This window comes from Acanthopagrus latus, chromosome 18 (assembly GCF_904848185.1).
Source record: "Acanthopagrus latus isolate v.2019 chromosome 18, fAcaLat1.1, whole genome shotgun sequence".
NCBI classification, from domain to species: Eukaryota; Metazoa; Chordata; class Actinopteri; order Spariformes; family Sparidae; genus Acanthopagrus; species Acanthopagrus latus.
The window spans coordinates 20,366,001-20,385,457 of record NC_051056.1 but is presented as its reverse complement, the minus strand read 5'-3'; the positions used below and the strand labels follow the sequence as shown (position 1 = coordinate 20,385,457).

The window sequence follows — 19,457 nt, the reverse complement described above, 5'->3', positions numbered from 1 at the left end:
AGGCAACGAACAGCTCAGATCCGAGCACACCCACATGTTTTGATGTTCCTGATAAAAGGAAATTCTACTGTTGATCGTCACTGAAGATAGGTTCCTGACATATGATCGTCCAAGTATGTACACAATCCGAAGCAATTAGGACGTTTTAGCTAGTACACTTAAAGAACAAAATAAATATCCAAAGCATTAATCTTACCTCTGCAGATCCCCTCCTCCTGTCAGGGAGCACTAGTGTATTAGCATGGCTGCCAGGGACTATAGTAGATCCTATACTCATTCTGGGTCCAACTAACATGTAGCGTTTGTCTCCAGATCTGTACTGGATGCTGTGACACAGAGTCCCGTCATAATTAGTCTCTTGGAGATATTTAGAAGTATAGTCTGTGGATTTGGAGCACTGCATCGCGATCAGCACGATGATGCTGATGATAAAAAGTACAGAGACTGAGCCCAAAGTTATCATCAGATAAAATGTCACATTGTCCTCCTCGTCAACTTTAGTGGCACTTTTAACATCAGAAGCAGCAAAAGCCTCTTTGGGCTCCACCAGTTTGACAATGACAGTAGCTGTTGCTGAGAGAGAAACGTTCCCATTGTCTTTGACCAGTATGAGCAGTTTATGCTCAGCCTCGTCTGTCTCTGTGAATGAGCGAAGTGTTCTGATCTGTCCTGTATAGCGGTCCAAACCAAAGAGACTGTGGTCAGTGACTTCCTGCAGTGAAAAGAGTAACCAGCCGTTATATCCTATATCAGCGTCATAGGCTCTGACTTTAGTCACCAAGTGTCCTGCGTTCACATTGCGGGGAATCTCCTCCACACCTTCAGCAGAACCGTTGGAGCTGACTGGATACAGGATGACTGGAGCGTTGTCGTTCTGATCCAGAATGAACACGTTCACTGTGACGTTGCTGCTCAGTGACGGAGATCCAGAATCTGTGGCCACAACTTGAAACTGGAACGTTTTCAGAACTTCAAAGTCAAAACTTTTCAGGGCCATAAAATCTCCATTTTCGGGGTTTATGTTTAGAAATGTTGTCACTTGATTGTGTTGACCAGCATCTCTGAGAATATGATAGGAAATAGCCGCGTTATCTCCCTCGTCACGATCAGACGCAATTAAAGAAAATACCGACACTCCTGGAGGGTTATTCTCAGTCACGTAAAAATTATATCGGCTCATTGAGAACTCTGGTCTGTTATCGTTTACGTCAGAGACAACAACCCTCAGTGTCTTTTCAGATGTTAAGGCTGGCTCACCTGCGTCTTTGGCCACTACTGTAACGTCATACATCGATTTGTTTTCCCTGTCAAGCTGTGACTTTGTCACGACAGCGTACATGTTGTCCTGTATTGACGGCGTTAGTGTGAAAGGGACATCGCCTTTAACAAAGCTGATCACTTTTCCGTTCACCCCAGAGTCTAAATCAGTAATACTGATCAGTGCTACGGTCGTTCCTGGTCTGGAATCCTCTGAAATCTGGTTAGAAAGTGACGTCACCTCAATTACAGGTGCATTGTCATTTACGTCTTTAATATTTACAGTTACGCTTTTATCAGTTCTAAGTGGAACAGTACCGCTATCAGATGCTTGGATATCTATCTCGTAACTGTCATCCACTTCATAGTCTAACTGTCCTTTGACAGTTATCTCACCTGTGCCCGGGTCGACATCAAACAGCTCGCGCACCTTACTGTTAACATTCCCAAAAGAATAGCTAACTTCCCCATTCAACCCGTCATCCATGTCTGTGGCATTTACTAGGATGACTATTGTTCCAATTGGCGAATTTTCATTTATCTCAGCAGAGTATACATCTTTTGTAAAAACCGGTGCGTTATCATTCACATCCAAAACATCTATTAATATCTCCATGGTGCCTGTTTTAGGAGGTTTACCCCCATCCAGGGCAGTCAGCAGGAGCCTATGGCTGCTGGAGGCCTCTCTGTCTAACGGGCTTTGTAACTGTAAAATAGGGACTTTGCCATCTTTCCCGCGATCTTTCACTTCCAAGCGAAAATGACTATTTTGACTTAGCTTGTACTGTTGGACTGAATTCATACCACCGTCAGGATCGCGAGCAGCATGAAGCTGAAATCTGGTCCCTGGTAACGTGGACTCTGAAATCTCGAGCCTTTTGTTGTTCTCGGGGAAAGAGGGCGAATGGTCGTTGACGTCTAACACCTCAACTGCGATATAGTGGATCTCCAGTGGGTTTTCTAGTACAGTTTTAAGGTTAATCAAACATACACTGGTCCGCTGACACACCTCCTCTCGGTCAATATTACGATTTACGTATAAAATCCCATCGTTTTCATTCACTTGGAAAAGGGGCTCAGTGGTGCCAGAAACAATACGAAATCCTCTTGCTTTTAATATATTTGGATCTATTCCCAGATCCTTTGCTATGTTCCCAACAGCAGTACCTTCTTTGATCTCTTCCGATATAGAATATCTTATTTGTCCCGATGCTTTTCCCCAAATCAGACTCAAAACCAGGACGAGGGCGAGCCGTTTCCTTCCCTGTCGCCAGGAGTCCCCTCCGCTTCGTTCCATTGTCTTGAACCAAGTGATAAATCCAGAAATTACAAACGAAACTACGCACGATTTACATATCCATCAACTGAAGAAAAGAAAGCCTAAGTATATCACAACGCACTCGGGTCATATGGACAAGAAAATCCTCGGTACGAAAAAAAAATCCGATCGGAGTATAATGGTCTGCCCTCCTGAATGCTTCAGAGGCAGTCTCACAGAGCTATGCACGGAGAACCGGTGCGATGCGCATTTCTGGTTGTTTAGTGCCACCATGCGATGAATTCACAACAACGGATTATATAAAGTCCTATAGAAAAAAAAAACACTCTACATGAAGAGACACTCAGTGGCCATCGTACATTTAATCAGACTCACTCTTAAGAAAGTATCACTCACAATGCTATATATGTATTTTGCTCACTGGATATTTGGAAGTGGAATGCCGCTTTATAAAAAAATGTAAAATGTATAGAAAAACCGACGAATACTAAAGCTTCATAGTATAGAATAGCTAGCCGGGACAGGTTGTTGAATACATGAGTGAAAAAGATGAAAGTAATGTGTTTTAAAAATTGACATCTATTACTGAAACTGTCTTTGAGCTGAAAAGGCTGAATGATTTGTTCTGATTCGGAAAAACTTCAAAGGCCTGACAAACAACATTTAAAGATGTCTTACCTCTCCAGATCCTCTCCTCCTGTCAGGGAGCACTAGAGTATTAGCATGGCTGCCAGGGACTATAGTAGATCCTATACTCATTCTGGGGCCAACTAACATGTAGCGTTTGTCTCCAGATCTGTACTGGATGCTGTGACACAGAGTCCCGTCATAATTAGTCTCTTGGAGATATTTAGAAGTATAGTCTGTGGATTTGGAGCACTGCATCGCAATCAGCACGATGATGCTGATGATAAAAAGTACAGAGACTGAGCCCAAAGTTATCATCAGATAAAATGTCACATTGTCCTCCTCGTCAACTTTAGTGGCACTTTTAACATCAGAAGCAGCAAAAGCCTCTTTGGGCTCCACCAGTTTGACAATGACAGTAGCTGTTGCTGAGAGAGAAACGTTCCCATTGTCTTTGACCAGTATGAGCAGTTTATGCTCAGCCTCGTCTGTCTCTGTGAATGAGCGAAGTGTTCTGATCTGTCCTGTATAGCGGTCCAAACCAAAGAGACTGTGGTCAGTGACTTCCTGCAGTGAAAAGAGTAACCAGCCGTTATATCCTATATCAGCGTCATAGGCTCTGACTTTAGTCACCAAGTGTCCTGCGTTCACATTGCGGGGAATCTCCTCCACACCTTCAGCAGAACCGTTGGAGCTGACTGGATACAGGATGACTGGAGCGTTGTCGTTCTGATCCAGAATGAACACGTTCACTGTGACGTTGCTGCTCAGTGACGGAGATCCAGAATCTGTGGCCACAACTTGAAACTGGAAAGTTTTCAGAACCTCAAAGTCAAAACTTTTTAGAGCTGTGATGTGTCCGTTATCAGAGTTTACATTCAGGAAAGACATGATGTCATTCTGACTTCCTTCTCTCACAATATGATATGAAATCGCTGCATTATCATTCAGATCTTCGTCTGTTGCACTGACAGAGAATATTGACGCTCCAGCCACATTATTTTCTACCAGATAAAACTGTAATGGATTTTGTTCAAAATGTGGTCTGTTGTCATTTACATCTGATATCTGAATATTTAATGTTTTAAAAGTAGATAAGGGAGGTTCACCACAGTCAGTGGCTTTTATTATTATTTCATAATGTGACACCTCCTCTCGATCCAGAAATCCTTTAGTGACAACTGAATATATGTTTTCTTTATAAGAAGGTTTTAACTCAAAAGGAACATCTGAAGTTATACTGGAAATAATTTTTCCATTGACACCGGAGTCTTTATCTGTCACACTGATGAGTGAAATTATTGTTCCAGGTTTTGAGTCTTCAGACACTGTATTTGACAGAGATGTTACTTCTATTTCCGGTGGATTATCATTGACATCTATTATCTTTATTATGACTCTACACTCACCAGTTAATGGCAGTATTGCTTTATCTGATGCGTCAACATCGAGTTTGTAAACGTCACTGTCTTCATAGTCAACTATTCCTTTCACTCTGATCTCCCCAGTTAATCTCTCCAACTCAAATATCTCATAAATTTTCCGCCGCAAGGTTTTACCAAGGCTGTACTCAATTTCTCCATTGTTGCCCTCATCTGGATCAGTCGCATTTAGTTGAAATATTGACGTACCAACTGGGACATTTTCTTTTATTGAAATCTGATAAATCTCCTGACTAAACACTGGACGATTATCATTACTGTCAAGAACAATAATAGAAACGTTCAGTGTTCCTGATCTTGGAGGTTTACCTCCATCAACTGCTGTAACCAGCAGCGTGTGTTTGTCCTTTTGTTCTCTGTCTAATGATTTCTTCAGCACTAAAAATGGTATTTTGTCCTCATCACTTTGACGGATGTCTACTTCAAAATGTTCATTTGCAGTTAGAGTGTACGTACGAATAGAATTAATTCCAGCATCGGGATCTCGAGCCGTGTGCAGTTGGAATCTCCTCCCTGGTAATGTATGCTCAGCTATTTCAAATTTCTGTTCTCTTTCCGGAAAACTAGGAGAGTGATCATTAACATCAGTAACCTCTACTATTACGTAGTGTATTTCTAAAGGGTTCTCAATGAGGATTTTTAGCTCCATTAGACAAGCACCGCTGCCCTGACAGAGCTCCTCTCTGTCGATATGCTTGTGGACAAACAATACTCCATTATTCTGATTTACTTCAAAAATAGCGTCTTTACTTCCAGACACAACGCGAAACCGCCGATCAATCAAAGAGGTGATGTCGAGGCCAAGATCCTTCGCAACATTTCCAACAATAGTTCCCACTTCGACCTCCTCTGGAACCGAGTACCTTGTCTGAGCCACCGCCTGCGTTCCGAGAAGCAGCAGCAGAGCGACATGAAGAGCAAAACAGAAGCAGTCCATTGTTCGAAATTGTGCTTCGATCCCCATCATTATCCAAAAAAAAAACCACAAGGAGGCTGTTAATGCCTCAACCCGTTATTTATGTACAGCCCGCTGACTATCGCATATTTGCAAAACGCAAAACCGTATTCCATCGCCTGGTCGGCATGATCCAAATACGGCTTTGCCCTCTTCGTGAGGAAACAAAAGCCTTGAAAGGGGAGGGACACAGTCATCTATGGTTTCATGATGTAATAGTGACACCCAGAGGTTATCAGCAGGGATATATTTGACCAAATGTAATTCAGTTTTTACTCAACTGCAAGAAAACAACCGACGGAAATATCTTTGAGAAAACAATTTCAACATAATGTCATAGCATTACTCTTCTATTCTTTTTTGCTATGTCCTTCTCCATCTGTTCAAGTCCCTCTCCTTCACCATGACAACTTACAGATCGATTATGCACTTTCATAGATGCTCATTAATTGACACTGTTTGCTAACATAGATATAGGGATGATGCAATTATGCTTTTCAGTACCTTCCTCTAACAATTCAATTCAGGTAAACCCATTTCAGCACCACGGACAGCAGTCGTTGCAGAGCCTTTTCTTCCAATCACAACAGTATTTCAGTGACAGAATAAACACGTTCACAAATATTGCTTAAAAAATGAAAAATAAAAACAAAAAATAAAACTTATCAGAGACACTGCAACATATTCATTGTTTTCACTCACTTCGGTACTTTTCTTTGGACAAACAACTTTCAAGACATGCTAAAAACGTGAAAAAGCAGGTCAAACGGAACGTCATATTTAAATAAAGCCCCTTAAAGTCTTACCTCTCCAGACGGACGTCTTCTGTCAGGGAGCACTAGAGTATTAGCATGGCTGCCAGGAACTATAGTAGATCCTATACTCATTCTGGGTCCAACTAACATGTAGCGTTTGTCTCCAGATCTGTACTGGATGCTGTGACACAGAGTCCCGTCATAATTAGTCTCTTGGAGATATTTAGAAGTATAGTCTGTGGATTTGGAGCACTGCATCGCAATCAGCACGATGATGCTGATGATAAAAAGTACAGAAACTGAGCCCAAAGTTATCATCAGATAAAATGTCACATTGTCCTCCTCGTCAACTTTAGTGGCACTTTTAACATCAGAAGCAGCAAAAGCCTCTTTGGGCTCCACCAGTTTGACAATGACAGTAGCTGTTGCTGAGAGAGAAACGTTCCCATTGTCTTTGACCAGTATGAGCAGTTTATGCTCAGCCTCGTCTGTCTCTGTGAATGAGCGAAGTGTTCTGATCTGTCCTGTATAGCGGTCCAAACCAAAGAGACTGTGGTCAGTGACTTCCTGCAGTGAAAAGAGTAACCAGCCGTTATATCCTATATCAGCGTCATAGGCTCTGACTTTAGTCACCAAGTGTCCTGCGTTCACATTGCGGGGAATCTCCTCCACACCTTCAGCAGAACCGTTGGAGCTGACTGGATACAGGATGACTGGAGCGTTGTCGTTCTGATCCAGAATGAACACGTTCACTGTGACGTTGCTGCTCAGTGACGGAGTTCCAGAATCTGTGGCCACAACTTGAAACTGGAACTTTTTCAGAACCTCAAAGTCAAAACTTTTTAGAGCTGTGATGTGTCCGTTATCAGAGTTTACATTCAGGAAAGACATGATGTCATTCTGACTCCCTTCTCTCACAATATGATATGAAATCGCTGCATTATCATTCAGATCTTTGTCTGTTGCGCTGACAGAGAATATTGACGCTCCAGCCACATTATTTTCTACCAGATAAAACTGTAATGGATTTTGTTGAAAATGTGGTCTGTTGTCATTTACATCTGATATCTGAATACTGAGAGTTTTAAATGTATATAAGGGAGGTTCACCACAGTCAGTGGCTTTGATTATTATTTCATAATGTAACACTTCCTCTCGATCCAGAAATCCTTTAGTGACAACTGAATATATGTTTTCTTTATAGGAAGGTTTCAGCTCAAAAGGGACGTCATTCCATATATGTGAAATAATTTTTCCATTTACACCAGAGTCTTTATCCTTCACACTAAGTAATGAAATGACAGTTCCAGGTTTTGAATCTTCAGACACTGTATTTGACAGAGATGTGACTTCTATTTCTGGCGGATTATCATTGACATCTTTTATCTTGATAATGACTCTACACTCACCAGTTAACGGAGGTGTTGCTTTATCTGATGCCTCAACATCGAGTTCATATACTTCATTTTCTTCGTAGTCCACTATTCCTTTTACTGTAATCTCGCCAGTTAATTTGTCCAACTCAAATATTTCTGAGACTTTTTTCTTCAGAGTTTTACCAAGATTGTATTCAATATCTCCATTGCTGCCGTCATCGGGATCCGTTGCATTCATTGTAAATACTGAAGTACCGACTGGAATATTTTCTTGTATTGAAATCTGATAAATCTCCTGACTAAACACTGGACGATTATCATTACTGTCAAGAACAATAATAGAAACGTTCAGTGTTCCTGATCTTGGAGGTTTACCTCCATCAACTGCTGTAACCAGCAGCGTGTGTTTGTCCTTTTGTTCTCTGTCTAATGATTTTTTTAGCACTAAAAATGGTACCTTGCCAGCATCGCCTTGACGCATATTGACCTCAAAATATTCATTTGAAGTTAGAGTGTATATACGAATTGAATTAATTCCTGCATCGGGATCTCGAGCAGTGTGCAGTTGAAATCGCCTCCCTGGCAGTGTTTGTTCTGCTATTTCAAATTTCTGTTCTCTTTCAGGAAAACTAGGAGAGTGATCATTAACATCAGTAATTTCTACAACTACATAGTGCATTTCTAAAGGGTTTTCAACAAGGATTTTTAGCTCTATTAGACAAGCACCGCTGCCCTGACAGAGCTCCTCTCTGTCGATATGCTTATGGACAAACAATACTCCATTATTCTGGTTTACTTCAAAAATCGTCTCCTTACTTCCAGACACAACGCGGAACCGCCGATCAGTCAAAGATATGATGTCGAGGCCAAGATCTTTCGCAACATTTCCAACAACAGTTCCCACTTCGACCTCCTCTGGAACCGAGTATCTTGTCTGAGCCACAGCCTGCGTTCCGAGAAGCAGCAGCAGAGCGACATGAAGAGCAAAACAGAAGCAGTCCATCCTCCGAATTTTTGTATCCGTCACCATCGTTATCCAACAACACACAACGAGGCTGTTAATGCGACAAACTATGATTCATGTCCAATCCGCTTAATATCCATCTTCATAGATTCAATTCAGCGGCGGGTGTGTTGCGTTCAAACCCTATCGTTGCTCTGCTAAGATGACAAAGAAAAGCGTCCTGAGGGGAGGGACAACGTATCCTGAGGTTTCCTGGTGTAGTAGTGACACCCAGAGGTAATGACTGAGAACAAACTTGACCACATAAATATTTTTGTCTTTTGAAATTAATATTCTAAGCTCGTGGGAGCAAAAAGTAATGCGTAAAGTGCCTTGTTAATTGGTCTACATCATCACATGTTTTTGACTCATTACACGTTAATTTAAAGATTTTGAAGCGATACATTCCTTAACTTTGTTTGCATCTACCAATGACCCCTCTGATCTTTAACAGAATACTATTCACTGTGGGATTGTTTTAAATATTGCATTATTTTTGACGTGTTCATGCATTTCAGCACCACTGACAGCAGCCACAACTCGGTGCACAGCCTTTCCCTTTAACAACAGAAATAATTCAACTTCAAGCCAACTTTCCCTTTAATGACATAAAAAAAATCTACTTCAAGACCACTAAGTCCAGGCATATTGCAAAATGCGACAGAAACACTGCAACAGCTTCAATTCCCCTGTCAAAAACGTAGTGCTTACAATTTTCATACAAACTATATTTAATCTGTTTTGCTGGATAACGATAAACTTTCATTTCAGCACCATGGAGAGTGATCACAGTCAGGGGACTGACTGCTTTTTTTTTTTTTTTTTCGAAGGATGAGCTCCTTTATGTATTTCAAGCTTATGATCATTCATCATGGTTATGAATGTATGTGGTCATCAGCAGGAAACGCAACCAATCAAAGCAAAGCAGAGTTGCTCTTGCAGACGGAGTTATGGAGCCACATTTAACATGTTCAGCGTTGACTTGCAATCTTAGATGCCATTGTATAAAAACGAGCAGTTTGTATGTGATGAATGAGACATTAAATGTAGAAACAAATCTTTTGAAATCCGGATATAACAGATTAAAACGATGTTTTAAATTTCTTACCTCTGTAGATCCTCTCCTCCTGTCAGGGAGCACTAGAGTATTAGCATGGCTGCCAGGGACTATAGTAGATCCTATACTCATTCTGGGTCCAACTAACATGTAGCGTTTGTCTCCAGATCTGTACTGGATGCTGTGACACAGAGTCCCGTCATAATTAGTCTCTTGGAGATATTTAGAAGTATAGTCTGTGGATTTGGAGCACTGCATCGCAATCAGCACGATGATACTGATGATAAAAAGTACAGAGACTGAGCCCAAAGTTATCATCAGATAAAATGTCACATTGTCCTCCTCGTCAACTTTACTGGCACTTTTAACATCAGAAGCAGCAAAAGCCTCTTTGGGCTCCACCAGTTTGACAATGACAGTAGCTGTTGCTGAGAGAGAAACGTTCCCATTGTCTTTGACCAGTATGAGCAGTTTATGCTCAGCCTCGTCTGTCTCTGTGAATGAGCGAAGTGTTCTGATCTGTCCTGTATAGCGGTCCAAACCAAAGAGACTGTGGTCAGTGACTTCCTGCAGTGAAAAGAGCAACCAGCCGTTATATCCTATATCAGCGTCATAGGCTCTGACTTTAGTCACCAAGTGTCCTGCGTTCACATTGCGGGGAATCTCCTCCACACCTTCAGCAGAACCGTTGGAGCTGACTGGATACAGGATGACTGGAGCGTTGTCGTTCTGATCCAGAATGAACACGTTCACTGTGACGTTGCTGCTCAGTGACGGAGCTCCAGAATCTGTGGCCACAACTTGGAACTGGAACTTTTTCAGAACTTCAAAGTCGAAACTTTTTAGAGCGGATATTTGTCCATTATCTGAATTTATATTTAGAAAAGATGCCATATCATTATGACCGCTTTCCCCTCTTATCATACGATAGGACACAGCGGCATTGTCGTTTAAGTCTTTATCAAATGCTCTCACGGAAAATATTGATGCGCCAGGAGCATTGTTCTCCGTTAAATATAAATCCAGTGGACTGTGTGAGAACTCTGGGGTGTTATCATTCACATCTGACACCTGAATACTCAGAGTTTTGAACGCTGAAAGTGGAGGCTCGCCATAGTCTGTCGCTGTGATCGATATGTCATAATGTGACACACTTTCCCTGTCGAGTTTTTCTTTTGTCACTAATGAATACATATTCTCTTTAAACGACGGTTTTAATTCAAACGGCACATTTCCCGTCAGACTGCACTGGACTTTGCCATTGAGGCCAGAATCAATGTCTGTGACACTGATCAGAGAAATCACGGTGCCGTGTTTTGAATCCTCGGGGACCATGCTCGATATTGACGTCACTTCTATTTCTGGTTTATTGTCGTTGACATCTTGGATCTTTATTATAACTCTGCAGTCCGTTGTCATCGGAGGCTGACCTCTGTCAGAGGCTTGGACGTCTAACTTGAAAACGTTAGCGGTCTCATAGTCAATTTGTCCCGTTGTCCGAATTTCACCGGTATTTCTGTCTAGACTAAAAAGCTCCAACACCTTAGAATTAGTGTCACCTCCAAACGCATACTCCACATCCCCGTTAGTTCCTTCATCTAGATCAGTTGCATGGACTTTTATCACTACCGTCTCTAAAGCAACATTTTCTTGTAATGTCACAGAGTAGCCGTCTTTTGAAAAACCTGGTCTGTTGTCGTTGATATCCAGAACTTTAATCGTAAGATTAAGATTTGCTGATTTCGGCGGTGTCCCTCCATCCATAGAGGTTAAAATCAAGCTATGATTTGTTTTTTGCTCTCTGTCCAAGGGCCTCTGTAATACTAACAGTGGGATTTTATCCTCTCCACTATCTCGAATTTCCAGATTAAAATGTTCGTTCTGACTCAGTTTATAGCGCTGGACTGAATTTATTCCAACATCTGGATCACGGGCGCCTGGTAGCTGAAATCGTGCTCCCGGCAGAGTATTTTCTGCTATTTCTATAACCTTCTCTTTCTCAACAAACGTCGGTGCATGGTCATTCGCGTCTGTTATTTCCACCGTGACGTAATGAATTTCGAGTGGGTTTTCAACAACTATTTTCACATCTATTGAGCAAGCACCGTTTCTATCGCACAGCTGCTCTCGGTCGAGATTTTTATGCACATAGAGAACCCCATTGTTCGGGTTTACCTCAAACAACGCGTCCTGGGCTCCAGATACAATGCGAAAACGCCTGTTCGCCAGGGTACCGACATCGAGGCCCAAATCCTTGGCAACATTTCCAATGATAGCTCCCACTTTCACTTCCTCAGGGGTCGAGTATTTTATTTGAGCTGAAACCAGCTCGCCAAAGCAACACAGCAGAGAGAAAAGCAGAGCGCACGACCAGGACATCATTCCGCCTCTTTGTCCTTTGTCCTCTTCGACGTAATCATTTGAAACAGCGCCCACAAAAATCTTCAGCTCAAAACGCCTCCAGTTCTCCTCAGTTTAAATGTTATAAAACCACGGTCGCAGAGGATATGCAGAGATCAAAATCCGAAACGTTGTGATTCTTTGTGGTCGGGCTGAAAAGAACACGCTTGAAAGGGGCAGAGTCTATTCTGAATGAAGTCTGAGCAAATCGGTACTGTAACACTGACACCCAGTGGACCATTCAATGCAGTCATTTCGTATGAAGGAAAAAATGCATTTTGGACACCATTCCACCGAACTGAAAGATTTCCGGCACGAAGTCTCAAAAAATGCTGCAAAAACTTTGAGTATTCAAGATGGCCTTCACCATAGGCAAACTTACCACTAGGCAGCCGACAGCTGTGCAAAATGCCAGTTTATAGCAGCAGTCACACCCAGAACCCTGTCAAATACTATGAAAGTATTTGCAATGTTAAACCGTCTCAGGACTTAAGGTACTTGAGACAAACATTCAGCACCATGGACAGCAGACATCAGTGTTAGCATGAAAGCTTTACTGAACAAATGGACAAAGTAACCTTTCAAGTGTCCTGAAATAAGATATACAATCGTCTCTTATGGCCCTATCCTAACGTCCTAGGTCCTTATCAGAATCACGGTACAAAACTATATTATGCTCGTAAGAGTGTGGGCTGAATGACCAGAACACCTTATACAAATTCGACAGAGGCAAAACATGAAACATTGCTGAGGAGAAATCACATGACAACAATAACGCTCTTTTACAAAAGCAAACATTTAGATTAATTAATTATGAAGTCATTCATTCTACAGGAAATCTAAGCCAAAACAAGATCCTAAGTAGTGATGTAAAATCATACATTAGTCTTACCTCTCCAGACGGACGTCTTCTGTCAGGGAGCACTAGAGTATTAGCATGGCTGCCAGGGACTATAGTAGATCCTATACTCATTCTGGGGCCAACTAACATGTAGCGTTTGTCTCCAGATCTGTACTGGATGCTGTGACACAGAGTCCCGTCATAATTAGTCTCTTGGAGATATTTAGAAGTATAGTCTGTGGATTTGGAGCACTGCATCGCAATCAGCACGATGATGCTGATGATAAAAAGTACAGAGACTGAGCCCAAAGTTATCATCAGATAAAATGTCACATTGTCCTCCTCGTCAACTTTAGTGGCACTTTTAACATCAGAAGCAGCAAAAGCCTCTTTGGGCTCCACCAGTTTGACAATGACAGTAGCTGTTGCTGAGAGAGAAACGTTCCCATTGTCTTTGACCAGTATGAGCAGTTTATGCTCAGCCTCGTCTGTCTCTGTGAATGAGCGAAGTGTTCTGATCTGTCCTGTATAGCGGTCCAAACCAAAGAGACTGTGGTCAGTGACTTCCTGCAGTGAAAAGAGTAACCAGCCGTTATATCCTATATCAGCGTCATAGGCTCTGACTTTAGTCACCAAGTGTCCTGCGTTCACATTGCGGGGAATCTCCTCCACACCTTCAGCAGAACCGTTGGAGCTGACTGGATACAGGATGACTGGAGCGTTGTCGTTCTGATCCAGAATGAACACGTTCACTGTGACGTTGCTGCTCAGTGACGGAGTTCCAGAATCTGTGGCCACAACTTGAAACTGGAACGTTTTCAGAACCTCAAAGTCAAAACTTTTTAGAGCTGTGATGTGTCCGTTATCAGAGTTTACATTCAGGAAAGACATGATGTCATTCTGACTCCCTTCTCTCACAATATGATATGAAATCGCTGCATTATCATTCAGATCTTTGTCTGTTGCACTGACAGAGAATATTGACGCTCCAGCCACATTATTTTCTACCAGATAAAACTGTAATGGATTTTGTTCAAAATGTGGTCTGTTGTCATTTACATCTGATATCTGAATAATTAATGTTTTAAAAGTAGATAAGGGAGGTTCACCACAGTCAGTGGCTTTTATTATTATTTCATAATGTGACACCTCCTCTCGATCCAGAAATCCTTTAGTGACAACTGAATATATGTTTTCTTTATAAGAAGCTTTTAACTCAAAAGGAACATCTGAAGTTATACTGGAAATAATTTTTCCATTCATACCAGAGTCTTTATCCTTCATACTGATGAGAGAGATCATTGTTCCAGGTTTTGAGTCTTCAGACACTGTATTTGACAGAGATGTTACTTCTATTTCCGGTGGATTATCATTGACGTCTTTTATCTTGATAATGACTCTACACTCACCTGCTGATGGAGGTGTTCCTTTATCTGATGCCTCAACATCCAGTTCATAAACGTCGTTTGTTTCATAGTCCACTATTCCTTTTACTCGAATCTCTCCAGTTAATTTGTCCAACTCAAAAATGTCATAAACTTCTTTCTTCAGAGTTTTTACAAGACCGTATTCAATGTCGCTATTTATTCCTTCATCGGCATCTGTCGCATTCATTCTAAATATTAAAGTGCCGACTGGAACATTTTCTTGTATTGAAATCTGATAAATCTCCTGACTAAATACTGGACGATTATCATTACTGTCAAGAACAATAATAGAAACGTTCAGTGTGCCTGATCTTGGAGGTTTACCTCCATCAACTGCTGTAACCAGCAGCGTGTGTTTGTCCTTTTGTTCCCTGTCTAACGATTTCTTCAGCACTAAAAATGGTACTTTATTCTCACCGCTTTGACGGATGTCTACTTCAAAATGTTCATTTGATGTTAATGTGTATGTACGAATAGAATTAATTCCAGCATCAGGATCTCGAGCAGCGTGGAGCTGAAATCGCCTCCCTGGTAATATTTGTTCACCTATTTCGAATCTCTGTTCCTTTGCCTGAAAACTAGGGGAGTTATCATTTACATCAGCAATTTCCACAACCAGGTAGTGTATTTCCAAAGGGTTTTCTACAATGACTTTTAACTCCATCAAACATGCGCCGCTACCCCGACACAGCTCCTCTCTGTCGATCTTACTCCGGACATAGAGAACCCCATTGTTCTGGTTTACCTCAAAATATGTCTCCTTAGATTCAGACACAACACGGAACCGTCGGTCAGACAAAGAGGAGACGTCGAGTCCAAGATCCTTTGCAACATTTCCAACAGCAGTTCCTTCTTTCACCTCCTCTGGAACAGAATATCTGATTTCTCCCAAAGCGCGTTTAGCGACGAGCAGTAATGAAGCGACATGAAAGCAGAACAAGAAGGAGACCCTTCCTCTGGTTTGTCTCTGGATCCCCATCGTTATCCACCAACTCATCAGCGCAAAAAATCCCGTTACTGCGATCAATTTCTATGTCAAACTCTGTTTGTGTGGCAATATTACGAATAACGCATCTCGATTCCATCGGGTGGCGAGCTGATTCAGATGAAGTCTGCGTTTTCCAGGGGGCAAACAAAAGCTTTGTGAGGGGAGGGACAACGAGTTCTGTGGTTTCCTAATGTAATACTGACACCCAGAGGTCACTGTTAAAGCACCAGGCTGTTTGCAGTCTACTCTCTTAAAAAAAAAAAAAAACCAGATCACCACATTCAGACATCATGCACCATTAACATTTCAGCATGGAAACACCTGATCAAGGTCTTCAATCTGTGTGTCAAAGTATGCATCGAATATCTGTAGTCAATAGACTTACTGTATGTGCACCTCGTTTTATATGGACAAGAAAGCAAGTTCGTTTCAGCAACATGGGCAGAGATGTGAAACAAACGTCCCACGTGACTGCTTGAGTACACGTGGGAGTTCATGACCACGCAGCACTGTGCAGCGCTGCGCAGGGCTGCCTACATCGTGATGTATGCTGGTTAAATTGTGTCTGTAATGACCTGGATGGGAGTGGTTTCTGCTCCGCATTCGATGTCACATGACCTTAAGTTATCGCGGGAGCAAGGTGGCTGTTGAGCAGTTGCTACCCAGGTACTGCCAGCAGATCTTGCTGTTGCTGGAGGTCAGCTGGAGATCAACATGAAGGAGCCTAATGAGTCCAGCCTGAGGCGCAGTATGCTGCCCAACCAAATCAACGGACATACCTTTAAATTCAAACTTCCCTGTTCGTTGTTGTCCAGGACTTGGATGCATGTTAAGGATATATCACAGAACTTCAACTTGTTTTCTTTTCTTTTCTTTTTTTTTTAACCTTATTGCATGCGGCTATATTTTAGATGAGACGGCAAAACATTTCTGTAACGTGGTAAACAGTCATATTGTAGTCTATAAAATTAATGCCAGAAAATCAAATTACATTTAATTCATCAGCTTGCACAAACTTGCAAATGACACACTGGTGGTAAGTGAAGTACGGACACAACTGTGGAGCAGTGTGGCTCTTGTCAACACAGCAAAGCAAAGACAAACAAAGTCTACCTACATCTCTCATGGAAAAGACTCAGAAGGTGACGACAATATCACTAGAAACAATCATACTAAGGCGTAAAATTACAACTAATACGCATCACACAAAGCAGATGTGTAATATGACTGAGCTTGCTTTTACCTATTTGGTTGCACTCGTTGTAATCAGGGAGATATGTGATAACAAGGAAAATGTGCATAACAAAATGGAATGCATGTAAGCTAGTTGTATATGACATTTTTATCAAGTTCTTACCTCTGTAGATCCCCTCCTCCTGTCAGGGAGCACTAGAGTGTTAGCATGGCTGCCAGGGACTATAGTAGATCCTATACTCATTCTGGGTCCAACTAACATGTAGCGTTTGTCTCCAGATCTGTACTGGATGCTGTGACACAGAGTCCCGTCATAATTAGTCTCTTGGAGATATTTAGAAGTATAGTCTGTGGATTTGGAGCACTGCATCGCAATCAGCACGATGATGCTGATGATAAAAAGTACAGAGACTGAGCCCAAAGTTATCATCAGATAAAATGTCACATTGTCCTCCTCGTCAACTTTAGTGGCACTTTTAACATCAGAAGCAGCAAAAGCCTCTTTGGGCTCCACCAGTTTGACAATGACAGTAGCTGTTGCTGAGAGAGAAACGTTCCCATTGTCTTTGACCAGTATGAGCAGTTTATGCTCAGCCTCGTCTGTCTCTGTGAATGAGCGAAGTGTTCTGATCTGTCCTGTATAGCGGTCCAAACCAAAGAGACTGTGGTCAGTGACTTCCTGCAGTGAAAAGAGTAACCAGCCGTTATATCCTATATCAGCGTCATAGGCTCTGACTTTAGTCACCAAGTGTCCTGCGTTCACATTGCGGGGAATCTCCTCCACACCTTCAGCAGAACCGTTGGAGCTGACTGGATACAGGATGACTGGAGCGTTGTCGTTCTGATCCAGAATGAACACGTTCACTGTGACGTTGCTGCTCAGTGATGGAGTTCCAGAATCTGTGGCCACAACTTGGAACTGGAACGTTTTCAGAACCTCAAAGTCAAAACTTTTTAGAGCTGTGATGTGTCCGTTATCAGAGTTTACATTCAGGAAAGACATGATGTCATTCTGACTCCCTTCTCTCACAATATGATATGAAATCGCTGCATTATCATTCAGATCTTTGTCTGTTGCACTGACAGAGAATATTGACGCTCCAGCCACATTATTTTCTACCAGATAAAACTGTAATGGATTTTGTTGAAAATGTGGTCTGTTGTCATTTACATCTGATATCTGAATATTTAATGTTTTAAAAGCAGATAAGGGAGGTTCACCACAGTCAGTGGCTTTTATTATTATTTCATAATGTGACACTTCCTCTCGATCCAGAAATCCTTTAGTGACAACTGAATATATGTTTTCTTTATACGAAGGTTTTAACTCAAAAGGCACGTCTGAAGTTAGGCTGGGAATTACTTTTCCATTGACTCCAGAGTCTTTATCCTTCATACTGATGAGAGAGATCATTGTTCCAGGTTTTGAATCTTCAGACACTGTATTTGACAGAGATGTTACTTCTATTTCCGGTGGATTATCATTGACATCTTTTATCTTTATAATGACTCTACTCTCACCTGTCAGTGGAGGTGTTCCTTTATCTGATGCCTCCACGTCCAATTTGTAGATGTCATTTTCTTCATAGTCAACTATTCCTTTCACTCTAATCTCTCCCGTGACTTTGTCCAACTCAAACACGTCATAAACTTCTTTCTTCAGAGTTTTTCCAAGACTGTATTCAATTTGTCCATTAGTGTCTTCATCGGGATCTGTTGCATTCATTCTAAATATTGAAGTACCGACTGGAACATTTTCTTGTATTGAAATCTGATAAATCTCCTGACTAAACACTGGACGGTTATCATTACTGTCAAGAACAATAATAGAAACGTTCAGTGTTCCTGATCTTGGAGGTTTACCTCCATCAACTGCTGTAACCAGCAGCGTGTGTTTGTCCTTTTGTTCTCTGTCTAATGATTTCTTCAGCACTAAAAATGGTACCTTATCTTCGTCACTTTGGCGGATGTCTACTTCAAAATGTTCATTTGACGTCAATGTGTATGTACGAATAGAATTAATTCCAGCATCGGGGTCGCGAGCAGCGTGGAGCTGAAATCTTCTTCCTGGTAGTGTATGCTCAGCTATTTCAAATCTTTGTACTTTTTCAGGGAAAGTAGGGGAATGATCATTTACATCAGTAATTTCTACAACAACGTAGTGTATTTCCAAAGGATTTTCCACTATGACTTTTAACTCCATTAGACATGCGCCGCTACCCCGACACAGCTCCTCTCTGTCGATCTTACTCCGGACATAGAGAACCCCATTGTTCTGGTTTACCTCAAAATATGTCTCCTTAGATTCAGACACAACACGGAACCGTCGGTCAGACAAAGAGGAGACGTCGAGTCCAAGATCCTTTGCAACATTTCCAACAGCAGTTCCTTCTTTCACCTCCTCTGGAACAGAATATCTGATTTCTCCCAAAGCGCGTTTACCGACGAGCAGTAATAAAGCGAACTGAAAGCAGAACAAGGAGGAGACCCTTCCTCTGGTTTGTCTCTGGATCCCCATCGTTATCCAACAGCTCATCAGCTCAAAAAATCCCGTTACTGCAATCAATGTCGATGTCAAACCCGCTGTTTGTGGCAAAATTACAAATGAGACAACCCGATTCCGTCGGGTGGCGAGCTGATTCAGATGAAGTCTGCGTTTTCCAGGGGGCAAACAAAAGCTCTGTGAGGGGAGGGACAACGAGTTCTGTGGTTTCCTAATGTAATACTGACACCCAGAGGTCACTGTTAAAGCACCAGGCTGTTTGCAGTCTACTCTTTAAAAAACAAACAAACAAATAAACAAAAAAACAAAAAAACAAATCACCTAATGCAGACTTTATGCTTCACTAACATGTT

At 41.8% G+C, this 19,457-nt stretch overlaps 4 protein-coding genes across 7 annotated transcripts in view; all 4 read right to left on the bottom strand.

The window, feature by feature from the left end:
• Positions 1–19,457, bottom strand: part of LOC119007749 (protocadherin alpha-C2-like) — a 191,839-nt gene that overhangs the window by 168,784 nt on the left and 3,598 nt on the right. The window contains exon 1 of one of the 4 annotated variants that reach the window (XM_037077626.1): positions 13,044–15,470. The exons of 1 other annotated variant lie outside the window; for it this stretch is intronic. In XM_037077626.1, coding sequence (XP_036933521.1) covers positions 13,044–15,416 — 2,373 coding nt within the window. In that variant the 5' untranslated portion in view covers positions 15,417–15,470. Of the gene's footprint in view, positions 1–6,366; positions 8,846–9,802; positions 12,274–13,043; positions 15,471–19,457 lie in introns of those variants that run through there. 2 more of the 4 variants (XM_037077634.1, XM_037077632.1) reach the window with 2 other exon arrangements.
• Positions 146–2,704, bottom strand: LOC119008020 (protocadherin beta-15-like). Its single transcript, XM_037078050.1, has one exon. It carries the CDS (start codon positions 2,552–2,554, stop codon positions 146–148), a length of 2,409 nt encoding a protein of 802 aa, XP_036933945.1. The 5' UTR covers positions 2,555–2,704.
• LOC119007763 (protocadherin alpha-8-like) lies at positions 3,125–5,569 on the bottom strand. The gene has a single exon (XM_037077655.1). The coding sequence runs from the start codon at positions 5,567–5,569 to the stop codon at positions 3,200–3,202; it is 2,370 nt and encodes a 789-aa protein (XP_036933550.1). The 3' UTR covers positions 3,125–3,199.
• On the bottom strand, positions 16,032–19,231 carry LOC119007339 (protocadherin alpha-3-like). Its single transcript, XM_037076944.1, has 2 exons — positions 16,765–19,231; positions 16,032–16,109 (listed from the first exon to the last, which is right to left on the bottom strand). Exons 1-2 carry the CDS (start codon positions 19,135–19,137, stop codon positions 16,032–16,034), a joined length of 2,451 nt encoding a protein of 816 aa, XP_036932839.1. The 5' UTR covers positions 19,138–19,231.